Source organism: Hemiscyllium ocellatum, chromosome 22 (assembly GCF_020745735.1).
Source record: "Hemiscyllium ocellatum isolate sHemOce1 chromosome 22, sHemOce1.pat.X.cur, whole genome shotgun sequence".
In the NCBI taxonomy this organism is placed as follows: Eukaryota; Metazoa; Chordata; class Chondrichthyes; order Orectolobiformes; family Hemiscylliidae; genus Hemiscyllium; species Hemiscyllium ocellatum.
The window spans coordinates 7,112,207-7,137,268 of NC_083422.1; the positions used below are offsets into that span (position 1 = coordinate 7,112,207).

A 25,062-nucleotide genomic window follows, 5' to 3' on the forward strand; every position below is an offset into this window, starting at 1 on the left:
CTTGCGAGCTGAGCGTCCAGGCAGGCAGCAACTCAATGGACAGACAGCAAGGGGCATAAGTGCTCCGTAGAGAAGGCAATCTGGCTTCTCTGCCTTCAGCCACGTGTCCAGGTACTGGAAGTCAAGGAACGAAGGCAGAATTAAGGGAGGCAGAGGAAGGCAGTAGCGTGGACCACGATAGGAGAAATGCTTATAGACATTTGCAGACATGCAGCAAAAAAGGCAAGAAAGGTGGCAGCAGCAGAAACAAACTTGATCACCTGCAATGTCAGGTCACAGAAGCTAAGAACAATGAGCAGGCCCTAAAGGAGGAAAATAGTCATCTGGGGAAAGAAGTTAAAATGCACCTGGAAAAGCTAATGGATATCCAAGCAGCCTGAAGGGTATCAGAAGGGAGTGAATGGTTCCTGCCTGGAGCAGATCTGTAAGCTGAGTCTAGCCCTAACCCAGGCCAGGGACATGGTTTGCCTGGTAAGACCAGGTGTGGCCCAGACAGGCAGAGAAGAGCAAGAAGGTGTACTGTAGGACAGTTGGGGTTAATTGGTCACCTGTGACACCGGGGGGGGGAGGCCCGGTGTGGCAGCATGGAGAGTGGATTGACTGCAGGGCAGGGGGAGCTCTACATCACCACCTGCACAGGGAGCAGGCCCAATCCAGCAGCAGATAGATGGGGGCACAGGACCAGTACAGGAACAGGGCCCATATGCTTGGTATGATGGCAGAAGTATGGCATGCTCTGGGATTGTCAGGAGCATGGGGAGTTAGAGAGCTGATTTGAGTCCCCACATGGAATCCAGCAGCTCAGGGCTATGGTGGCACACCTGGGAACTTTGACCAATAAAGGGAACCCGTCTGTTCACTTTATGGAAGTGGAACAGGCGGGAGAGATAAATGACTGTGATGATGCTGAGATGGCCAAGTTGCAGCTGTTCTGCCTGGACAGCAGGCTGTACAAGACCTTCTTGGCTATCAGCGAGAAGGAGTGGAGCACATTCGCCACCATCCAGGAAGCTATGGGCTTCAATGATGGAATCAATAAAATGTGGAGGCGGAAGACCACAGTAGGTCAGACAGCATTGGAGGAGCAGGAACGTCAACGTTTCAGGTCAGGACCCTTCACCGGGACTGGGGAGTGAGAAGGGCACTCAGAAATAAATGGAGGGGGATGGGGCTAGAGGAAAGGTAGGTGGGATGGTGATACATGAATGTGGGAAAGATAGGTGGGGTGCTGATAGTTGGATGCAGGTAGGGGTTATCGTGATTGGTCAGTGGGAAGGGTGGACTGTATAGATGAGGAGGATGGACACATTAAGGGAGGTCAGGTTGGGAGTCAGGGAGAAGAGGGAGGGCTGGACATGGGATAAGGTTGCGGTGGGGAGATTTTGAAGCTGGTGAACTCTATGATGAGACCATTGGGCTGTAAGCTCCCAGGGCAGAATATAAGTTGTTGTCCCTCTAGTTTACATGTGGCCTCATTTTCAGGAGGCCGAGGATCGACATGTTGCCATGTGGGAGAAGGTGTTAACATGGCTGGCAACTGGAAAGTAGTGTTAATTGGAGTACATAGAGCAAGAATGCTTCACAAACCAGACCCCGAGTCTGCACTTGATTTCTCCGATGTAGTGGAAACCACATTGAAAGGAACAGAATGCAGTAGACCAGGTTAGAAGAAGTATGTGTGACTCTCTGCGAGATTTTGAATGATCGTTTGGGGCCTTGGGTGGAGGTGAGAGGGGAGGTGGTGGGGCAGGTGTACATCCTATAGTTGCAGAGAAAGGTGCCAGGTGTGGAGAGGAGGTTGATGGAAAGTGTGCAACTGACAAGAGAGTTACAAAGTGAACAGTCCCTTCAGAAAGCAGATAGGGATGGGATCTGGCTGCAGCTGATAAAAATGGTGGAGGATGATACGTTGGATTTGGATATTAGTGGGGTAGTACGTGAGGACTGGGGACTCTATCCTTGTTGTGGGTGGGGGGAGAGGGGCTTTGAGAGCAGTGAAGTGGGAAATGGGGGAGATGAGGTTGAGGTTGAAAATGTGTTGCTGGTTAAAGCACAGCAGGTCAGGCAGCATCCAAGGAATAGGAAATTCGACGTTTTGGGCATAAGCCCTTCATCAGGAATCGAGATGAGGTTGAGGCCATTATTATCACAGGCCAGAGCAACTTAGAAGTAGGAGGACTTCTGGGATGTCCTGAAGTGGAATCCCTCATCCTGGGAGCAGATGTGGCGGAGGCAGAGGATTGGGAATATGCGATTGCATTTTTGCAGGAGGACTAGTGAGAGAAGGTGTACTTGAGTTAGCTGTGGGAGTCAGTGTATTTGAAATGGATATCGGTGCGAAGTCCATTACCAGAGATGGAAACGAAGAGGTCCAGGAAGGGGAGAATGGTCTTAGAGATGGTCCAGGTGATCTTGGGCCAGAGTGGAAGGTGTTTGTTAAGTTGATGAACCATTCACCCTCTTCATGGGAGCACTAGGCACCATCGATACAGCCATTGATGTAGTGGAGGAAAAGGTGAGGGATGGTGCCAGTGACACTGCATGAGAGGGATAATTCCACATATCCTACAAAGAGGCGAGTATTGCTTGGACCCATGTGGGCGATTTTATTCAAATTGGTTTTATTAAAACTTTGGAACTTTGAATTCAGACCTATCCTTGCCCTCCTTCATTACAATCTTGAATCTACTGTGTACAACCAACTGATCCCTCACTGATAGTTCAACCACTTGTTGGACTTCATTACCTAAAATTCCACGCAGAACCACCCCTTGTCTTATCGGAATTTGTGCGTATCGCTTTACAAGTTCTCAAGGTATGTTTTAAGAATTCTCCCTCTGAACCCTCGTGCTATGACTACCTCAGTTGATATTGGGGAAGTTGAAATCCTTAAGTATCAGTACCCTAGGGTGTAGGTTTGCTCGCTGAGCTGTAGGTTTGATATCCAGACGTTTCATTACCTGGCTAGATAACATCATCAGTGGCAACCTCTAAGTGAAGCGAAGCTGTTGTCTTCTGCTTTCTGTTTATATGTTTGTCCTGGATGGGGTTCCTGGGGTTTGTGGTGATGTCATTTCCTGTTCGTTTTCTGAAGGGTTGGTAGATGGTATCTAGATCTAGGTGTTTGTTTATGGCGTTGTAGTTGGAGTGCCAGGCCTCTAGGAATTCTCTGGCATGTCTTTGCTTAGCCTATCCCAGGATAGATGTGTTGTCCCAGTCGAAATGGTGGTTTTTTCTCATCCGTGTGTAGGGCTGCACGACACCTGGAGGAAGAGCGCCTCATCTTCCGCCAAGGAACCTTCCAACCACAAGGGATGAATGCAGATTTCTCCAGCTTCCTCATCTCCCCTCCCTCCACCTTATCTCAGTCCCAATCTTCAGCCTCAGCACCGCCTTCTTGACCTGCAATCTTCCTCCCGACCTCTCCGCCCCCACCCCCCCCTCCGGCCTATCACCCTCACCTTAACCTCCTTCCAACTATCGCATTCCCAACGCCCCTCCCCCAAGTCCCTCCTCCCTACCTTTTATCTTAGCCTGCTTGGCACACCTTCCTCATTCCTGAAGAAGGGCTTATGCCCGAAATGTCGATTCTCCTCCTTGGATGCTGCCTGACCTGCTGCGCTTTTCCAGCAACACATTTTTCATCTCTGATCTCCAGCATCTGCAGTCCTCGCTTTCTCCATGTGTGAGATTCAACCTATTCTGATTGCATTACTTGTTTTCAGACTGAAAACATAACTTTAGATTGTAAACACTTTGAAAATCTTCAATCATCAATTTGGGATTGTACTTCCTCAGAAGAATTTGAGAAGTTTGGATTGTTATGCTTTATAAATCAGTTTAGCTGTTTACTGATCTATTATTGTTAAGTCTGCAGCTGATGAATTCCATAATTTTACTAATTATTGATGGGCCTTTAGTTGCAATAAATACTAATCCATTTTTGGCATGTGGCTGTTCACACCGTTATTTAAAATATAATGGAAACTCCAAAACCTGAGAAATCTGTTCTGTTGATTACAAGCATTTAGATATTTGCCTCTTAGATTTCCATAATTCTAATCAAGATTCTATTCCCATGGATTTTTTTTTTGTTTCAAGCTATTTACGTTTATCTAGAATCTCATTGTTATCAAGTTCAAAGTCTATAATTCTCTGTTAATAACAATGAGTATAAATACATTAAATAAATCCTATACTAACTACATTATTCGTTTGGATATATTAACTACTGTATTTATTTCAGTCTTATCCATTTAAGGTTTTTGCCTCATCTCAAGCATAATGTTATGGAATAACTTTTGTGAACTGTGTTTATCAACTGCGCTTACAGTTAACCTTGCAGTTAAGCTTATGATTTTCCTCTATTCTCAATAGAGCATCATTGCTTTCTCCTCACTGGCTTTACAAAACTTGTGTTACTTCAGCTTTAGTATCATGTTAATCCTTGTGAAGTTTCACCTCATGACGATTTCTTCTGTCTTTTGTCATCAGCATAAATTTGTCTTGTAAGTTGCTTTGTGCCTCTGAAAGTATTCCAGTCATATTCATCCATTTTCTCCTGCTTTCATGGTCCATTTTAGACCTCTACAATTGGATGTTGATCAACTGTGTTGAGTTCTAAATCACTTTGAAGCATCTTAAAATCGCTATCATTCAAGGATGTCATAATTTCCTTTCTCTTGTAATTTGTGAGCTTCACGTCTTTTCCAGTTAATCTGAAAAGTGGTTCTTTTAGCTTTCTTTAGCGTCGTCACTCGCCTTGAATCATTACTTTTTAAAAATTTTGACTCTACGCAATTTTGACATTCCCAATTTATATCTGAGTAAATTGAAACCCATTTTAATAAAATCTGGCTATTACATTAATTTAATATAAAGCAACTGCTCTCCTTAATTTGACACAGGGCAGCACGGTGGCACAGTGGTTAGCACTGCTGCCTCACAGCGCCAGGGACCTGGGTTCAATTCCCACCTCAGGCGACTGACTGTGTGGAGTTTGCACATTCTCCCCGTGTTTGCGTGGGTTTCCTCCGGGTGCTCCGGTTTCCTCCCACAGTCCAAAGATGTGCGGGTCAGGTGAATTGGCCATGCTAAATTGCCCGTAGTGTTAGGTAAGGGGTATATGTAGGGGTATGGGTGGGTTGCGCTTCGGCGGGTCGGTGTGGACTTGTTGGGCCGAAGGGCCTGTTTCCACACTGTAAGTAATCTAATCTATAGTAATTATTCGGTGATACATGTATTCTCTGTATGAAAGCTTTTTTTTAAGAAATTATTTTCCATTTTTGTTTTTGCCTACTCCTACAGCAGTCCCCAGTGCTTGTTTAAAAAACAATTTGCACTACTCAGGTATGAATCTTAGCTCAGTGGTTGTAATCTTGCCTTTGACACAAAAGGTCATGGATTCAGACTCCACTCGAAAGAATCAAGCGCATGATTTAAATTCATATCTTGGTTCAGTATTGACAGAATGCTACATTGTGGGATGAATGATGTTTCTGATGAAACAGACTCTTCCGTTGTTTCAGGCAACAATTTTGACGCTCCAGTTTAAGAAATAAAGACGCCCCCCCCCTCCCCCCACCACCTTCCCGGGTCCTCACCCACCAACCCACCAATCTCTATATATAATGCATCATCCACCACCATTTCCGCAACCTACAGTCAAACCCCATCACCAGAGAGATATTTCCCGCCCTACCCCTATCAGCATTCCACAGATACCATTTGCTCCATGACTCCCTTGTTAGGTCCACGCCCCCCACCAACCCACCCTCCACTCCCAGCACCTTCCATTGTCACGACAAGAGGTGTAAAACCTTTGCCCACATCTCCCACCTCACCTCCACCCAGGGTCCCAAAGGATCCTTACACATCTGGCAGAGGTTTTCCTGCACATCCAAGCACTCCATCTACTTTATCCGTTGCTCTTGATGTGGTCTCCTCTACACTGGGGAGACAGGATGCCAACTTATGGAACGGTTCAGACAACATCTCTGGTACTCACGCACCAAGCAACCCCACTACCCTGTGGCCAACCACTTCAACAACCCCTCCCACTCCGCCAAGGACATGCAAATCCTAGCTACCTGATGCCTGGAGGAAGAAGGCTTCATCTTCTACCTTGGAACCTTCCAACCACACAGCATTAACATTGATTTCACCAGTTTCCTCATCTCCCCTCCCCCCTCCTTATCCCAGATTGAACCCTCCAACTTGGCACCATACCCTTGAACTGTCCTACTTGTCCATCTTCCTTCCCACCTATCCGCTCCAAACTATCACTATCGCCTTCACCCCCCCCCCCACATCCTCATCTACTTATCACCTTTCAAGCTACCTTCCCATTTATTTGTCAGCCCCCTTGGGCTAGCCCCACATCCCTGATGAAGGGCTTATGCCTGAAACATCGACTCTCCTGCTCCTCGGATGCTGCCTGACCTGCTGTGCTTTTCCAGTGCTACACTTTTTTACGCTGACAAGAGTATAATATGTTAAAATAACTAATGACTAATCTTCTGACTGGCTCCTTTATTTTGTCGAATTTCTATGTTCATATAGTTCAGATTCGTGCTTATCTGAAGCACTGTACTTTTACATTGTTCAATACATTTGGTGGGAATGCAATATAATAGAATGTACACTGAAGAAACATTTCTATTGACATCCAATGCAACTTTATACTCCAATATTAAGCATTTTATGATTTTTGAAGTTTATTGCAACAATTTCTGTGAAAATTGTAAAGGGTTTTATTTGATCATGTTCAGGGTCATTATACACGTGCACAAGCCAATAGTCCCCGACCGATGATGAATTCCCAGACCACATCGGGAAAGCAGAATCAGCATCAGCAAAAAATCATTCGTTCAAACAAAAGGAAAGAATCTGATAGCAGTATACCAGATGAAGATAAGATAAAGGAGGAGAAATGTGAGAATCCTGTAAAAGAAGGTAAAAATTGCTTCATTTTTATTTTTGTTTCTTTTCACAGTTCAAACACGTGAACTATAGCTGCTGGGAAAAATATTATTAATTAATATGATTGGAAATGCATTTTGGTAGATCAAACAGTGGGTGAAAAATGGGAGACTTTCAAAACAGAGATGAATAGGTGCGAGCCAGCTACATACCCATGAGAATCAATACAGCGTATCCAAAGCTGGAACATCCAGGATGACTAAGAAAGTTGCTGAGAAAGTAAAGAAAAAAAAAGGAAACGTGATGCAAAACAGTAATAATAATTGAAATCAGGAAGACCATCTTAAATGCAGGAGCAACGTGAAGGCTTGAATAAGGAAGGTTCAGAGGAACCATGAGGAAGGGATAGCAGGCTGCATTAAACCGTAAAATGTCAACCATATTAACAGTGAAAGATTGCAAACAGTAGAGTGAGAACAGCAACAGTGAACTGCTCACTGAAAGAAAAGATATGGCAAAGATACTAAATGAACACTTTGCTTCTGTTTCTCTCAAATTAAAAAAAGGTGACAATGGCCCAGTTGAAAATGTGGGTTTCAAGTAACTGAGCTGTACAGTGATAGATAAAGAAGAGGTGATAAGAAGGTTGACAGCACTCCAGGAAGAGAAATGATAGGCTTGGATGGGATGCATGCTATATTGTGAGAGAGGTAAGGGAGCAAATTGCCTAGCCGCTGACGGAAAGTTTGCAGGCTTCTCTGAACCCAGAATTAGTCCCGGGGGAATTGGAGAATTGCAAATGTGATGCTATTGTTTAGGAATGGGGCAAAGGATCATCCAGAAAACTACGGATCTCAGTTTGAGATCAACAGTGGGAGAACTGAAGGAGGCTGTAATATGAGACAAGTATATACTTACAGAAAAATAAATTAATACTAAACAGTCCACGTGACTTTGTCAAGGGCAGTCATGTCTGACAATTTAATCGCATTCTTTGATGAGGTGGTTAAAGGCAGTGAGGTAGTGCTGTGGATGTTGCATATTTGAACTTCCCTGAAAGTATGGGCGGCACAGTGGTTAGCACTGCTGCCTCACAGCACCAGAGACCCGGGTTCAATTCCTGTCTCAGGCAACTGTCTGTGTGGAGTTTGCACGTTCTCCCCGTGTATGCGTGGGTTTCCTCCGGATGCTCCGGTTTCCTCCCACAGTCCAAAAATGTGCAGGTTAGGCGAATTGGCCATTCTAAATTGCCCATAGTGTTAGGTGAAGCGGTAAATGTAGGGGAATGGATCTGGGTGGGTTACTCTTCGGAGGGTCGGTGTGGACTTGTTGGCTCGAAGGGCCTCTTTCCACACTGTAAGCAATCTAATCTAATCTGATCTAATCTAATCTATTTGATATCGTGCCACATGGAAGGTTGGTAAGCAAATTAGAAATGTTTGGAATTGACTGGTCCTTGGCAGCATTGGTTAGACATTTGCTGAAAGATAGGAAATAGAGGGTAGTTGTAGATGGGCATTTCTCAGACTAAAGATGAGTTGAGGAAGTGTTATTTCCCACCGATCAATCTGGGACTCTTGCTTTTTCTGATTTACATAAACAATTTGGAGATGGGTTTTGAGGGCAAAATTTCTAAATTTGCAGATGATATTAAGCTAGGGAGAATAGTGAATTACGAGGGTAATGCTGAGAGACTTCAGAGAAACATTGCCAATTTGGCCAAATGAACAAACACCGAACAGTTGAATTTCAATGCAGAGAAATGAGACAATATGTTTTGGTGAAAAAAAAAAGCGTGGAGTGGCAATACAAATATGAAGGGAGTACAGGAGCAGAGGGACCTCTGGGTTCATGTGCATAGTTCTGTGAAGGTGATCAGGCAATTTGAAACCATTATTAAGACAGCTTCTAGGATCATTGACTGATTTAAAAAGGCACAGAAGCAAGGAAGTGATGCTACGCCTCTTAAGATCATTGGTCAGACCACATTTGGAGTTTGTATACAGTTCTGGGCACCTTATTGTAGGAAGAATGTTAAAACTTTTGAGAAGAGACAAAGGAAATTCACTGGAATGATATCTGGAATGAAGGATATTAGATGCAAGGAAAGATTAGTGAAATCAGGCTTATTGGGTTTCTTGAAGCAATATGTAAATAGTCCAACTTGGGGAGGGACCATACTAGATCTGGTGATCAAAGTTTCATTGGGAGCAGTGATCATAATTCTTTATGGATAAGGATAAAAATAGTCCTTGGGTGTAAGTAATAAATTGAGGGAAAGCTAACAACGACAATATTAGTCAGGAACTGGGGAATATAGATTGGGGGCGGCTGTTTGAAGGTAAATCCACATCTGTCATGTCGGAATGTTTTAAAGGCCTGTTGATTAGAGTTGAGGGCCAGCATGTTCCTGTGAAAGTGAAGGTTGAGGATGGCAAGATTAGGAAACCTTGAATGATAGAAGAAATTGTGAGCTTAGTCAAAAAGAAAAAGGAGGCATACATAAGGTTGAGGAAACTGAAGACAGACAGGACCTCCAAAGAATATAAAGACAGCAGAAAAATATTTAAATAAGGTTCAGGAGAGCTGAAAGGGGCCGTGAAATGTCTTGGCAGACAGGATTGAGGGAAATCTCAAGGTGCATACATAAGGTGGAAGAGGGAGACTGAAGCAAGAATAGGCCCACTGAAGGACAAGAAGGGAATTTGAGTGGAGCCGGAGGACGTTGATGAGGTCCTTGATGAATACTTTGCATAGATATTCAGAATGGAGATGGACATGGTCGATGATGAGTCTAGAGAAAGCAATGTTGATATTCTAGGACATATCAATATAAAAAAGGAGATATTGGGTGTTTTGAAAAGCATTAAGATAGACAACTCCCCAGGACCTGATGTTATCTGTCCCAGAATACTGAGAGAGGGGAGGGGGGAATTTCTGGGGCCTTGTATGAAATCTTTGTATTGTGCTTAGTCACAGGAGAGGTCCCAGAAGACCTGAAGATCACCAAGGTTGTTCCTTGGCTTAAGAAAGGCAACAGGGATAAACCAGGAAATAACAGGCTGGTGAGCCTTATTTCAGTGAGAGGGAAATTATTGGAGGAGATACTCAGGACAGGATTTACTCGCATTTGGAAAAATATGGATTTATTAGCAATAGAAAGTATAGCTTTGTGCGTGGAAGATTGCATCTGTCAAACTTGATTGAGTTTGTTGAGGAAGTAAGTGAGGACTGCAGATGCTGGAGATCAGAGAGGAGATGACTTGGGGTGTGCAGTGAGAGAAGGACTCACTGAAATCCTTGTAGAGGGAGGAAAGAGCTTCTTCAAAGAAGGTATCCTTACAAGAGAATTCGCAGTAGGTTAAAATCTTCTAGGAGAAAGTGAGGACTGGAGATGCTCCCATTCCTGAAGAAGGGCTCATGCCCGAAACGTCAATTCTCCTGCTCTTTGGATGCTGCCTGACCTGCTGCGCTTTTCCAGCAACACATTTTTCAGCTTTGTTGAGGAAGTGACTAAGTGATTGATATGGGCAGAGCAGATCTGTATGGATTTGAACAGTGCCTTTGTCAAGATCCCTTATAGCAGGATGATACAAAAAGTGAAGTCACATGGGATCCATGGTGAGCTCAGAAAATGGATACAGAACTGGCTTGGTCATAGAAGACAAAGTGGCAGTGGAAGAGTATTTTTCCAACAGGAAATCTATAACCAGTGATGTTAGAACATAGAACAGTATAGAGCAGGCCCTTCGGCCCACAGCGTTTTGCCGAACATTTATTTTAATCTAAGATCAACTTAACCTACACACCCCTCAATTTACTGACGTCCGTGTGCTTGTCCGGCAGTCGCTTAAATGTCCCTTGTATCTCTTACTCTACTACCACTGCTGGCAGTGCACTCCACACACCCACCACTCTCTGCGTAAGGAACATACCTCTGACATCTCCCCTATACTTTCCTCCAATCACCTTAAAATTATGCCCCTCATGTCAGCCAGAGGCTTTTCCCCAAGGCAGGAATGGCTATCTACTTTATCTATGCCTCTCATTACGTTGTACACCTCTATCAAGTCACGTCTCTTCCTTCTTCTCTCCAGTGTGAAAAGCCCGAGCTCACTCAACCTCTCTTCATAAGACAAGCCCTCCAATCCAGACAGCATCCTGGTAAATCACCTCTACCCCCCTCTCTGGAAAAATCTACATCCTTCCTATAAAAAGACAGTCAGAACTGGACACAATATTCCAAGTGTGGTCTAACCAGTGTTTTATAGAGCTACAGCAAAACCTTGCATCTCTTCAACTCAATCCTCCTGTTAATGAAAGCCAAAACACCATAGGCCCTCTTAACAACCCTATCAACTTGAGTGGCAACTTTGAGGGATCTATATACATGGGCTCCAAGATCCTGCTGTTCCTCCACACTGCCCAGAATCCTGTCTTTTAACCCGATATTCAACTGTCAAATTTGACCTTCCAACATTCATCACTTTGCATTTATCTAGGTTGAACTCCATCTGTCATTTCTGACCCCAGCTCTGCATCCTGTCAATGTCTTGTAGCCTGCAACAGCCCTCGATACTACCTACAACACCACTGACCTTTGTGTCGTCGGCAATCTTTCTAACCAACCCTTCCACTTCATCCAAGTCATTTATAAAAACTACAAAGAACAGAGACCAAAGAACAGATCCCTGCAGAACACCACTGGTCACTGACCTCCAGGCAGAATACTTTCCATCCCCTGCCACTAGCTGTCTTCTTTCGGCCAGTCAATTCTGTGTCCAGACAGCCAAATTTTCCTGTATTCCATACCTCCTGATTTTCTGAATGAGCCTACCATGGGGAACCTTATCAAATGCCTTACTGAAATCCATTTACACCACATCCACTGCTCTACCTTTGTCAACTTGTCACATCCTCAAAGAACGCAATAAGGCTTGTGAGGCATGACCTGCCCCTCATAAAGCCATGCTGACTATCGTTAATCAAAGTATGTTGTTCCAAATAATGATAAATCCTATCTCTCAGAATTCTTCCACATTTAAGACTGACTGGTCTGTAATTCACAGGGATTTCATTGTTCCCTTTCTTGAACAGAGGAACAACATTTCACCTTCCTCCAATCATCTGGTACTACTCCTGTTGAGAGTGAGGATGCAAAGATCATTGCCAGAGGCGCAGTAATCTCCTTTCTTGCTTCCCGTAGATACATCTGGTCCAGCCCTGGGGACTTAATCCTTCTCTTCTCTTGATTCGAAGCTCCTCTTCTCTTGTCATCCAAGGCTCCTACACCTTACCATTCCTTGCCTATCTCAGTGGGACAAAGTTATCCAACACTCACAACAAGTGCTCCTGAAACAGCCTCCACACTTATGTTGTACATTTCCTGTAGAACAATTGTTCCCAATGTATACTCCATAGTTCCTAATAGCAGCATAATGTCCCCTTCATTCAATTAAATACCTTCCCATACTATCTGTTCCTATTCCTCTTCATAGCTATGGTAAAGATGAGGCAGATGTGGTCACTGTCACTGAAATGTTCTTCCACTGAGAGATGTGACATCTGGCCTGGTTCATTGCCTAGCACCAAATCCAGTATGGGCTCCCCTACTTGGCTTAGCTACATATTGAGGAGGAGAACGTGAGGAATGCAGATGCTGGAGATCAGAGCTTAAAAATATGTTGTTGGAAAAGCGCAGCAGGTCAGGCAACATCAAAGGAACAGGAGAATCGACGTTTTGGGCATAAGCCCTTCTTCAGGATTCCTGAAGAAGGGCTTATGCCCAAAACGTCGATTCTCCTGTTCCTTTGATGCTGCCTGACCTGCTGCGCTTTTCCAGCAACACATTTTTAAGCTCTTAGCTACATATTGAGTCAGGAATCCTTCCTGGACACACCTGACAAAATCTTTTACACATGGGTCTGGGTGGGTTGCTCTTCGGAGGGTCAGTGTGGAATTGTTCGGCTGAAGAGCCTGTTTCCACACTGTAAGTAATCTAATCTAATCAAAACATAGTTGTATTTGGGTGGCACGATGGCACAATGGTTAGCACTGTTGCCTCACAGCGCCAGAGACCTGGGTCCAATTCCCGCCTCAGGCAAATGTGTGTGTGGAATTTGCACATTCTCCCTGTGTCTGCGTGGGTTTTCTCCGGGTGCTCCGGTTTCTTCCCACAGTCCAAAAATGTGCAGGTTAGGTGAATTGACCATGCTACATTGCCCGTCGTGTTAGGTGAAGGGGTAACTGTAGGGGAATGAGTCTGGGTGGGTTGCTCTTCGGAGGGTCGGTGTGGACATGGGCCGAAGGGCCTGTTTCCACACTAAGTAATCTAATCTAATGTAAAAAATATTACAAACAACAGTGGCACTAATCGCTGCAGAACAGTGAGTGCGGTAAAAAAGGAGAGGGAGTAACATTGTTAATTAGAGAGTGCATCACAGCTGCAGAAAAGGAGGTTATAGAGGAGGGTTTGTCTACTGAGTCAGTATGGGTGGAAGGCAGCAACAGGAAATGAGCAATGACTTTTAATGGTGTTTTCTATAGAACAATCCCCCTTTTTTTTTTCTCTCTCTCTCAATAGCAGCAGAGAAATGGACGAACAGGTTGGACAGCAGATCTTGGAAAGGTGCAGATGTAACAGAGTTGTTATGAGTGACTTCAACTAGAGTCAAGAGTGCGGTGCTGGAAAAGCACAGCAAATCAGGCAGCATCTGAGGAGCAGGAGAATTGATGTTTCAGGCAAGAGCCCTTCATCAGGAATGAGGCTTATGAGCTGAGGGGGTGGAGAGATAAAGAAGAGGAGGGAATAGAAGGACACAGACTGTGTAGAGTCAAAAGGTTTTTAGTTTAGAGAGGTGTCACGTATTGGCTCAGGCTTGTTGGGACAAAGGGCCTGTTTCTGTGCTGTACTGTTTTTTGTTCTTTGTTCTTCTTAAACCAGAGAAGATGAAGACATGACCTTATTGAGGTATTCAAAGTTATAAATAATGTCAACAGGGTAAAGAAGGATATTCTGATCCCACTACTTGGTATGTCAATAACAATGGGGTCACAATTTCAAGATTGTCAGCAAGCGAGCTAGGAATGAGATGAGGGAAGCTGCTTTCCGAAGAGAGTTGTCAAGATTTGGAATGTGCTGCCTGGGAGAGTGGTGGAAGTGCATTCTATTGGAGGTTTCAAAAGAGAGCTGGATATATATATATATATATATATATATTTCAAAGTGATGACTTTAGAGGGCTGTGGAGGTAGGGCTGGAGAACGGGCCTGGCTGGGTATCTCTTTCGGAAGCCAATACAGCCATAATGGATTGAATGACCTCCTTCTGTTCTGTAAAATTCTATGAGTCTAATATGATTTATTTCATATTTCACACAGAATCTTCAAAGAACAAAATAAAGCAGTCTGTTAATAAAAGGAGAAAGCAAGAAGAGGGTGAAAAGCAAGTGACTTTGGAAACGCTGAAAACAGTTTCTAACTCTGATACTGAAAGCAGTGAGTCTGAAAACTCTAGTAATAAAGTCATTTTGGATTCTTCCTCTGAGCAAAGTTCAGAAAAAGAACTGGAAAATAAAATCATTTCTGATAACACTAAAGATGAAGGCAAGTCCCAGGATGACACAGGAACAGAGGAACAGATGGAAATTGATTGGTCATCTCCCTGTGATGAAAGGCAGGAGGTAATGACTGACAATGGAATACAGAAGCCAGAACATGCTGATACGCAAATTGACCCCCAAAGTATAGAGTTTGGTCGACAACAGAGTATAAAATTGCAAGAAGTGAGTCCAAGGTGCACTGTAAAAGTAAAAACAACCAGTGAATCTTTGTCTTTGGAATCTTCATCAGAAACCACACAAAAACCATCTGTACAGAACTCTGTATCTGATGTCAGTAATGGAACTTTACCAGACAATCTGCTTAACAAAACTGTCAACATCCCTCCTCATGGCCTTACATCTCAGAACTTGGAAACAAACCTCAGTACTCCAATGCATCTGATTGTGAACAAACGTACTTCAGACTTTCAGAAATCAGCAGCAGAGCTGCATCTGAATAATAAAATTATCTCTGAAGACAAATCTGAAGCTCATGCATTCTCAACTGTTAAGGAAACCAATAATAGATCAGAAAAGGAAAAATCTGCTAATTCCTCAGGACAAGAACCCACTGCTTCTTACAAAAACAAACCAAATAAAACGAACACTTTACCTGATACTCTGAAGCCTAAAGTCGCTTATCCTTGCAACCCAGCTGCTTGTATCACCAAGCCAACAACAAGATGTAAAAATGACTCAAGATCCAGCCTCCAACTTGTGGGCTCAAAGACTGTTATGGAAACTACAAAAAGCCCTTTAATTGTTGATAAGAATGAACGCTTTACAGTTTACAGGGATCCAGCCTTGGTTGGACATGACACAGGGGCTAAACCTTTGTCTCCATATTTGCACCCACATCTTCATCCTCTTCATACCTCATCGCATTCATCTTCCTTGACCACAAATAGTTCTCATCCAGCCCTAAGAGCAGCATCGCATCATGTTTCCAGTTCACCACGGACTTCCGTGTCAAGTAGTGCTCATATTCTCAGTAGTGGCTCGCCCCATTCAGTTCACTCTACCCACCACCTTCCATCTGTCTTACCAGGAGTTCCATCGGGGCCTTTGGTGTGTGGGCATTTAGATTCTGTGCATGTAAGAAATTTAAATCCCTTAACACTGGCTCACCATCAGCAGTTTTTACAGCAACAGTCATCTCCGCTCCTTGGCCAGACCCATCCATCTGCTTATAACCAACTTGGACTCTATCCAATAATCTGGCAGTATCCAAATGGCACTCAGTTGTCTCCAGGGTTGAGTATGACCTCATCTAAGTGGGTCCACCCTGATAACCCTCTGAGTGCTGAAGCTTCTTTGAGGAGGGTATGTTCCTTTCTTGTATACAGTGCAAGTGTGAGGATTTAAATTAGTTGTTGTCTCACTTGAATTTTAAAGAACAGTGCTCAACCCTGGTGGACATTGTTGTATGTTCACTGAGGTTGCTAAATTATCAACTTGTTATTGAGATGAATATTACCAATGATGAGAAATAAATCCAGTTTTAATAATTCCTGATCTGTAAAATCTTTAAACTGAACAGTTGCTAAACACCCTTACTTTTTTTTCAACTTCTTGCTGTTCATATCTCATAAGACCATAAGACATAGGAGTGGAAGTAAGGCCATTCGGCCCATCAAGTCCACTCCGCCATTTAATCATGGCTGACGGGCATTTCAACTCCACTTACCAGCATTCTCCCCGTAACCCTTAATTCCTTGTGACATCAAGAATCTATCAATCTCTGCCTTGAAGACGTTCAGTGTCCCGGCCTCCACTGCACTCTGTGGCAGTGAATTCCACAGGCCCACCAAACTCTGGCTGAAGAAATGTCTCCGCATTTCTGTTCTGAATTGGCCCCCTGTAATTCTAAGGCTGTGTCCACGGGTCCTAGTCTCCTCACCTAACGGAAGCAATTTCCTAGCATCCACCCTTTCCAAGCCATGTATTATGCTTGAGTAGTTCATTTTTTGGGCATCGAGTAGGTCTTTCAATCAAATCTGTTTGTTTCAAAATGAGTTGATGCATAACTGTGAAACTTGTTATAGAGTGATAGAGATTTACAACATGGAAACACACCCTTCTGTCCAACTCGGCCATGCCAACCAGACATCCCAAACCAAACTAGACCCATTTGCCAGCACTTGGCCTGTATCCCTCTAAACGCTTCCTATTCACATACCCATTCAGATGCCTTTTAAATGCTGTAATTGTACTAGCCTCCAACCACTCCTATGGCAGCACATTCCATGCACGCACTGCCCTCTCTGTGAAAAAGTTGTCCCTTAGGTCCTTTTAAATCTTTCCTCTCTCTCACCCTAAACCTCTGCTTTTTAGTTCTGGACTCCCCCATCACAGGGAAATAATCTTGTCTGTTTACTTTATCCATGCCCTTTATGATTTTGTAAACCTCTATAAGGTCATCCCTCAACCTCCAACGCTCCAGGGAAAACAGCCCCAACCTACTCAGCCTCTCCCTGTAGCTCAAACCCTCCAACCCTGACAACATTTTTGTAAATCTTTTCTGAACCATTTCAAGTTTCACAACATCTTTCCTATAGCAGGGACACCAGAATTGTACGCGCTATTCCAAAAGTGGCCTAACCAATGTCCTGTACAGCCACAACATGACCATTCAATTCCTGTATTCAATGTTTTAACCAATATAGGAAAGCATACTAAATGTCTTCTTCACTGTCCTAACTACCTGAGTCTTCACTTTCAAGGATCTGTGAACCTGGGGTCTCTCTCTCACTCTCACTCTCTCTCTCTCTCTCTCTCTCTCTCTCTCACTCTCCAGCCACACCCCCCCCAGGCCTTCCTCCCTCATCTGCCAATACACTGACACACACTGATGATTTTGAAGGAGAGAAAGTATACCTTCCCACAAATAAACATCAAGATTTTTTTGTTTTTTTTGGTTACTTTCAATGTACATTAACACTGAGGTGCAATGTGACATGAATGAGGCAGTTTAAGTGGTCAGGTTCATAATATTTTTTGCTCTTTTTATATTCACAGAAACCATTGCTGTTGGAATAAATGTTTGCTAGGAGAATTTCATGTTTCTTTTTCCCTAATCTTATTACTGGCTTTGGCAGAGTTTAGAGATTTCTAACAGATTCAGCAAAGTATACAGTTAACCCATGAATGCTTTGCTGAGAAACAGCTCGGATAAAACATAACTAGCTAATGCAATTACATTATATTTCACAGGTTAGATATTTTGTGCATTTTTGAGATTCTTTTAATTTTTAAAATAACTTTAGCTGTCACTGTTGTTTTAATTCTGTGAAAAATATATTGTATTTTCATGTGACCAAATAGTTTCATTCAGAGATTTGTGTTGTCAGCTTCAGAAAACGTAATGTTTATTTGTATAACCATCTGTGTTTTTATAACAGAATACATCCAGTCCTTGGCTACCTCAGCACACCAGTGTGTCCTCAGCTGACAGTCTGGGATTACTAAGCCACATCCCGGTGCGCCCTGCCAGTGCTGAACCTCATCGACCCTTGAAATTGGCTTCACATTCTAGTCCACCTCTGTCAAAGGCAACTGTAGTTTATAAGAAAGAGTAAGCATTCCTTTCTGTGACATGATTAGACTAATTTGGGAATGCTGTGAAAGAGAAGGCTAAAATGATGGCCTGGATTTTTCTTTCAGTACCAAACAGACAGAGCTAGCCATTCATTACACTTACACTGAAACTTTCTGTGCTGTTGCATTGCAACCTGCAGTTGTTTGAGGGTTAAAACTGCATGGCACCATCTCCAGGAAATTTATGATATATGAGAACATGGCAAGCAGCAGCAAATGTTGTAAACCAAGTAGACATGCAGCCTTACCAAGGAACTATAAGTTAGAATATTTAACTCAATGCCAAATTGTACACAGAGCCTGAAAGAAGTGTGTGTGTTTGAGGTGGGGGAGTGGAAAAGAATAAGTAAAGATTGAATTGAGAGAGATAAAAGTTATGATAGAGCAAATTTAAACGTTTATTTGAAATCTTTAAAATCTACAGCAATTAAAATCAGAAGTAATGGCACTTTATACTTTTCAAATCAAATTCTTAGTTGCAGAGAAATTACTTGTCATAAATTGGTTTCATCATGCTGTTAAATGTTTACTTACACAAGAATGTGCATATCCAAATTTTCTCTGCGCCTAATGAGTAAGTATTCAGCTGAAGACAAGACCTTCCTGACTGCCCTGTGTAACTATTTGGCACTGATGATGATGTCCTAATTTGCTCCTTAATAATGGTGACTATTAATGGCCTCATAGTGGTTTCTAGTATAAAATTGGACCAGTTTCTCCACAGAATGTCAATGTCATTGCGTTCTTAAAAAAGATTTTACTTGCAAAAGTCAGATTATCTGGGTCATTATCACATTGTCATTTGTGAGACCACAGTTTATGCAAGTTTGCTGTTCCATTTCCTACATTTATAGTTGTGCCTAGAGTTGAAGAGTACTTCATTAGCTGTATTATGCTTTGGGATGTCCTGCGATCCTGTGATGTAATTTTTTATTTTTAATTAGAAACATTATAGCCAATACGATGTCTGCAAAAAGTATAAGTTCTGTATGTAGTGTAGTAGAGAAAAGGTGTTTTCACATTGAAATTCAATCGTTTCTGAATCAATATTGGAACATTATGGGGAAAAATGCATGCACTATGAAATTAATGAAAACAGTTGTTATTTTGTGCTTTTCAGTATTCTCAAACAAATGGCTGAAGATAAATGGTTGTGGCAGTTTAAATATAGTATGTTGCCTCCATGATGCATGAAGATGATTTTTGGAAATTACACTATGTTTGATTTTTAATATTTGTTTTGTTTTCTTTTGAATAGAGAAATTGACAAGAAAAATGTAGTTAATGCCAAACATTCTGTCACTGCTGCTCAAACGAAGCTTGAATTTAACCATGATAGACTTTCACATGGACGAGAAAGTCAGCTGGCTAGAGGGTTTACAAGCACTGCCTTTTGTCAGAATAAGGAGAAGAGATCAGCACAGGAACCAAGTGACAGTCACAATAAATATAATGAAGAGAGACGGCGGATTCTGCAGGAGAGTATTGAAGTCGCTCGTTTTGCTTCTACAATCAAGACAAATGAAGTTGTTAAAGATTCCTATTCCAGAATACCATCTTTGCCTACTGATGGTCCAAAATCTCAGAACATAAAACAAGGTGGAGAAATGGAGCATTGTGCAAGAGAACTTTATACATCAAAGAATTCACTAGCACATTCTATGCCTCAGAGCAACTATTTTACTACTTTGTCGAATAGTGTTGTAAATGAGCCTCCAAGGCTATATCTGTCTAAAGACATAATACATCCATATGCTGAGAAAACAAATTCTTCAACACCTATTCTTTCGTATAATAAGACTCTGTCCAAACCACCACCTCTTATTAAACATCAGCCTGAGTGTGAGGGTTTAGTTGGCAAAATTACAGAGCAATTTTCCCACCAAATTACATCTCAGCCTCAGAGCACAAATAATAACGATCATGGGAGAACCAGAGAACAATTAGCAATTTCACAGTCAAACCCTCTGAAAAGTATGCCATCTTTACATAGGGCTCCAGTTTACCATCCTCCATCTCATCCCATTATAGAACGCAAAGAAGGTAATTATCGCAACCTATCCCCACCAACCCTGACTCCAGTACAACCTGTGAATGCTGCTAAGATTTCTGATCTCCAGAAACCTCCAACTTTACTCCCAGAACCAAGGATTGATGGGAAAATTTGTATTCATAATCCTGTAGTTTCCTCACTAGATGTCTGGAAAACTGGTGTTGGAAACCTTGGTAAATCAGTTTGTCACTTAGAGAAAAGCGGCAACAAAGTTGCTCCAGCATCTGTTATTGTAAGACCATCTTCCATTGCCAAGCAAGAACATAAAGGCAATATTCAAAACAACTTAAAGAACTCTGGAAGAGGAAGTGTATTGATGCAATCAAATCTAATAGAGGACCTAAACTCATCAAAAGTCAAAGACAAATGGAGAATCAATGTACCTGACATGAACTTGGACACTACAGGTGCAGAGCATGAGAAAAACTTTAAAGCTTCATGTTCAGACAACGGCACAAAATCTGTTGTTGAAAGCAACTCATGCAATAGCATGATCAACCCCATAGCTCCTGCCACAGCAAGTAAAATTTTGAGTAGCAGTGAAACAAGTATAACCTATTGTTCCTCTTACATCACAATCACTAACAGTATAGAAGGGCAAATTATTCCCAAAACTTCAAATCATTTCGGAACAGGGACACAGGAATGTAAAATTAATACCACATCCGCTGTAGTTTTCTCAACAGCTGCTGCCAGAACAGGAAACACTACACAGAATAACACAGGAGCCTCAAGTACAACTGATTATTACCAGCTGAAAAAGCATAAGGCAGCATTGGCTATGGCCCATTCGGCGAGTACTACTGCTAATAACAACGAGTCAACAAGCCTTAAAAGTGTAAGAAGTGCTTCATCTCTCTCTCCTAATAATACTGGAATAATAGATGTGTCTTATAAAACAAGTTCTGTAACCAATGGCCAGATTGCTCAATCCAGCCAACCTGGTTATCACACAAAACTTAAAAAAGCCTGGTTGACTAGACACTCTGAAGAAGACAAAAATACAAGTAAAGTGGAAAATACCGAAACCGCAGGAAAAGATGCCAAAAAGCTAGTTTTGGTTAATCCATCAACTTCCATATCAAATGATGTTGACAAAACAGGTCAATCTGAGGAAGAAAAAACTGAGCAGGAAGGGCGAAAAACAAGAAGAGGAATAAAAAGAATATATGAATCTGGATCTGAAAGTGATGTTTCAGATGAAAGTGAGAATAAATCTGAGCATAGGGTCAAGCGTCAACCTAAGCCAACTTATAAAAAGAGGCAAAATGACTTGCAAAAGCGAAAAGCTGATACTGAGAGAGAAGAGGAAGAAGTCAAACCTAATGGTACTTTATACAGAATTACAAAAGAAAAGGAGAAGAATAAAATTAAACTTCAGAGTGGTAAGTACAGTAAATGACATAGAAAATGTGTAGTCTCTTGTTAATAGCTTTGATATGAAATATCTAGTGGCTTGTGACTTTAAAATGTAAATGTGGTTTGTATGGCATTTCCCACTGATGAAAGTCTTTCTGGTGCATCAGTAGACAGACAGTGTTCATTAAAATTGACTGAACTGTGCATTCTCTAAATTGGTTGTTCTGATGAGTTGTTGATGTAGTTCTGTAGTATTTTGATGACATTGAGTTATGTATTTGAATATACCCATCTTTTGTTCATTTGTATGGGTTATGTGCTTTACAAAGACCAGGAAGTATTTCAGCATCGATTGCTGAATTCAGGCAAACCAGAAAGGAATGATTGGTCCCTTGTTGCAGGATATTGGTACTTTTTATTTCAGTTGGCAATTTTCACAGTCATTTCTTTGCTGTTAGCCTATATGTTACAAGAGTTATGGAATTAGTTGGATGACAAAATATAGCTGAGCAAAGTTAGTTATAAAGTGAAGTATAAAAGACCAAAAGAAATAGAAGTATTAGTAGATTATTTTGTCTATTAAAACATTTCTGCCATCCAACTAAACATGAATTAACTGACTTTGTCCTTAAAACCCCTTTCCTGCCTGTTTTTCAAAACCTTAACTCAAAAATAGCTCAAACATCAGTCCAACGTAGCCTTCAATATATTCAATCACTTGGCTTTCTGTGCTATAATAGAGAATTCCATAGACTTCAGTAAGACTTTTGACCAGTTCTGGTGGGGCATACTAGTCAAGAATGAGAGAAGAAAATCTTCCTCATCTCCACCTTAATTTTTAAACTAGTCCCTTTAGATCGAACTTGCCCATGAGATGCAGCATCTTTTTACCATCTGCATTTACAAGACACTTGGCATCTTATGTTTCAAATACAGTCAGCTTTCATTCTTCTAAACTCCACAGGACAGCTCTTTCATACGAGGTTTCAGTCAAATGAGCCTTATCTGAATTTCTTCCAATGCATGTAATATCCCTTCTGTGTAAGGAGGCCACACCTATACACAGTACTCTAGATACGGTAATATCAATGCCCTGTATACATGTCAAAATGCTCCCTTACTTTCATACTCCATCCATCTTGCTTTAAAAGCAAACATTCCATCCTCTACTTATTTGCTTACATTTTATGATTCACATATATTAACATCCAGATCACTTTGTACTGCAACATTTTGCATTCTGCCTGCATTTAAATAATGTCCTGCCTTTCTATTCTTCCTGCCAAAATCAACAAGATAATATTTTCCCACTTTCTGTTCCATCTTCCAACATTTTTGCCCATTCACTTGATGACTCTTTGTACCCTCCTCACAAATCATTTTAAAAACTTTTATCTTTTAACTGACATTGTTATCCCAGCAACCTTGTCTACAGTGTACTTGGTCCTTAGTTCAAGTCACTAATAAACACGAGAGGCCCTAGAGCTTATCTGTCTGGCACATCATAAGTTATTTTACCAACCTGAATATGATTCTGTGCTTCGCGCTAATATATTCTCCCAATAGTATGAACATGAATCTTCTGCAGTAACCATTAATGTGGCAGATTATTTGATATCTGGTGTAGATGAGGATAGTGAGTTGATATAGTTTACGTGGACTTCAGTAAAGTTTCTGACCCGATCTTGCATGGCAGGCTAGAGTCATAGAGCCCTACAGCACAGAGACAGGCCCTTTGGCCCAAACTGGTCCATGCAGACCAAAATGACCATCCATAATAACTCCATTTCCCTGCAATTAATCCATTTCCTTCTAATCCTTTCCTATCCATGTATTTGTCCGAATGCCTTCTAAATATTGCTAATGTAAACCCGCCTCAATGACTTTTGCTGGCAGCTCATTCTATATGCGTACCACCTTCAGTCTGAAAAAACCAGTTGACCCTTAGGTTCTTCTCTATTCTTTGGCTTCTAACCTGAAACTGATGTCCTCTTATTTGATTCCCCAACCCTGGAATTGAGGCTGAGTGCATTCATCCTATCCATGCCTCTCAAGACATTATATACGTCTATAAGGCCCCCCCCCACCAGTCTCCTACGCTCTTAATAAAATGGTCCTTGTTTGTCCAACGTCTCTCTGTAACTCAGATCCTTGAGTCCAGGCAACATCCTTGTAAATTTCTTCTGCGCTCTTTCCAGTTTAATAACAACCTTCCTATAACAGGGTGACCGAAACTGAACACGATATTCCAAATGTGGCCTCACCAACATCCTGTACAACTGCAACATAACTTCCCACTGTCTACCTAGGACTTCACTTTCGGAGAACTGTGAACCTGAACTGAAGATCCCTTTATTCCACTGCACTCCTTAAGACCCTGCCATTCACTATGAAACTCCTACCTTGATTTGACTTTCCAAAATGCAAGACCTCACACTATATTATCCTCAATTTGCAATTTCTCAGCCCATTTCCTCAACTAATCAAGGTCCTGCTGCAATTTCTGATAACCTTCCTAACTGTCCATTCTACTACCTATTTTAGCATCATCTGCAAATGTGTAATCATACCTTGTGCATTCTCATTCAAATCATTGATATAGAAACAAACAGCAATGGACCTAGCATTGACCCCTGAGGCACTCCACTAGTCACAGGCCTCAAGTCTAACAAGCATCCTTCCACTATTACCCTCTGCTTCCTACCATCAAGCCAATTGTGTATCCACTTGCCAGCTCCCCCCGGTTTCCATGCAACCCTGTTTGGGGTCCTGGAGCGCTTTGTTCTGGGGGGATTCTTTGTCAGATTGGTGGCAGTATTATATAATGATCCCAAAGCGGCAGTCATTACGAATGGTGCTAAGTCAGATAGCTTTAACATTGGGAGAGGTAGTCAACAGGACTCTTCTCTCTCACCGCTGTTATTCACCTTGGCAATTGAGCCGTTAGCTGAGCTATCAGGAAGAATTCTGAAATAGTGGCACCAAGGGTGGGAATGAAGGAGCATAAGGTCACCTTATATGCTGATGACGTCCTTTTGTTCTTGACCAAACCGGAGAAGTCTGTTCCTCTACTAATTCAAACAATTAATTTGTTTGGCGGTTTCTCAGGATATAGGATCAACTTTACAAAATTAGAAGCCATGCTGCTAGGGGGATTAGTGGCGGTGCCTAATCTGAATAATGGAATGCAGTTCCTGTTTAGATGGCCGCCAAAAGGTTTTTTGTATTACCAGCTGTATAAAGCTAACTATGTACAACTATTGGAGAGGATAAAACAGGATTTGCAGTGGTTGGAAGAGTTACCGTTATCATGGTTGGGCCGAATATCCCTAATTAATTCCCCATCTGTTGTACCCCATGAGAACGCTCCCGACATTGCTACCCAGACGAGTGTTACGGAGGCTCAGTAGTTGGCTCGGTTCCTTTTATTTGCTGCCACAGGCGCCCTCTAATTAAATTCACTAAATTGCAGGTTTCGCAGGGTGAGGGAGGGGTGGATCTTCTGGATTTGAAGAAATATCAAATAAGCGT

The 25,062-nt window shown here is 42.2% G+C and overlaps 1 protein-coding gene across 5 annotated transcripts in view; it reads left to right on the top strand.

Moving 5' to 3' along the window:
* Positions 1-25,062, top strand: part of jmjd1cb (jumonji domain containing 1Cb) — a 407,377-nt gene that overhangs the window by 333,434 nt on the left and 48,881 nt on the right. For 4 of the 5 annotated variants that reach the window (XM_060841851.1, XM_060841855.1, XM_060841854.1 and 1 more), the window contains 4 exons: positions 6,771-6,954; positions 14,302-15,845; positions 17,924-18,096; positions 19,378-21,557. In XM_060841851.1, coding sequence (XP_060697834.1) covers positions 6,771-6,954; positions 14,302-15,845; positions 17,924-18,096; positions 19,378-21,557 — 4,081 coding nt within the window. The remainder of the gene's footprint in view (positions 1-6,770; positions 6,955-14,301; positions 15,846-17,923; positions 18,097-19,377; positions 21,558-25,062) is intronic. The other variant, XM_060841852.1, reaches the window with a different exon arrangement.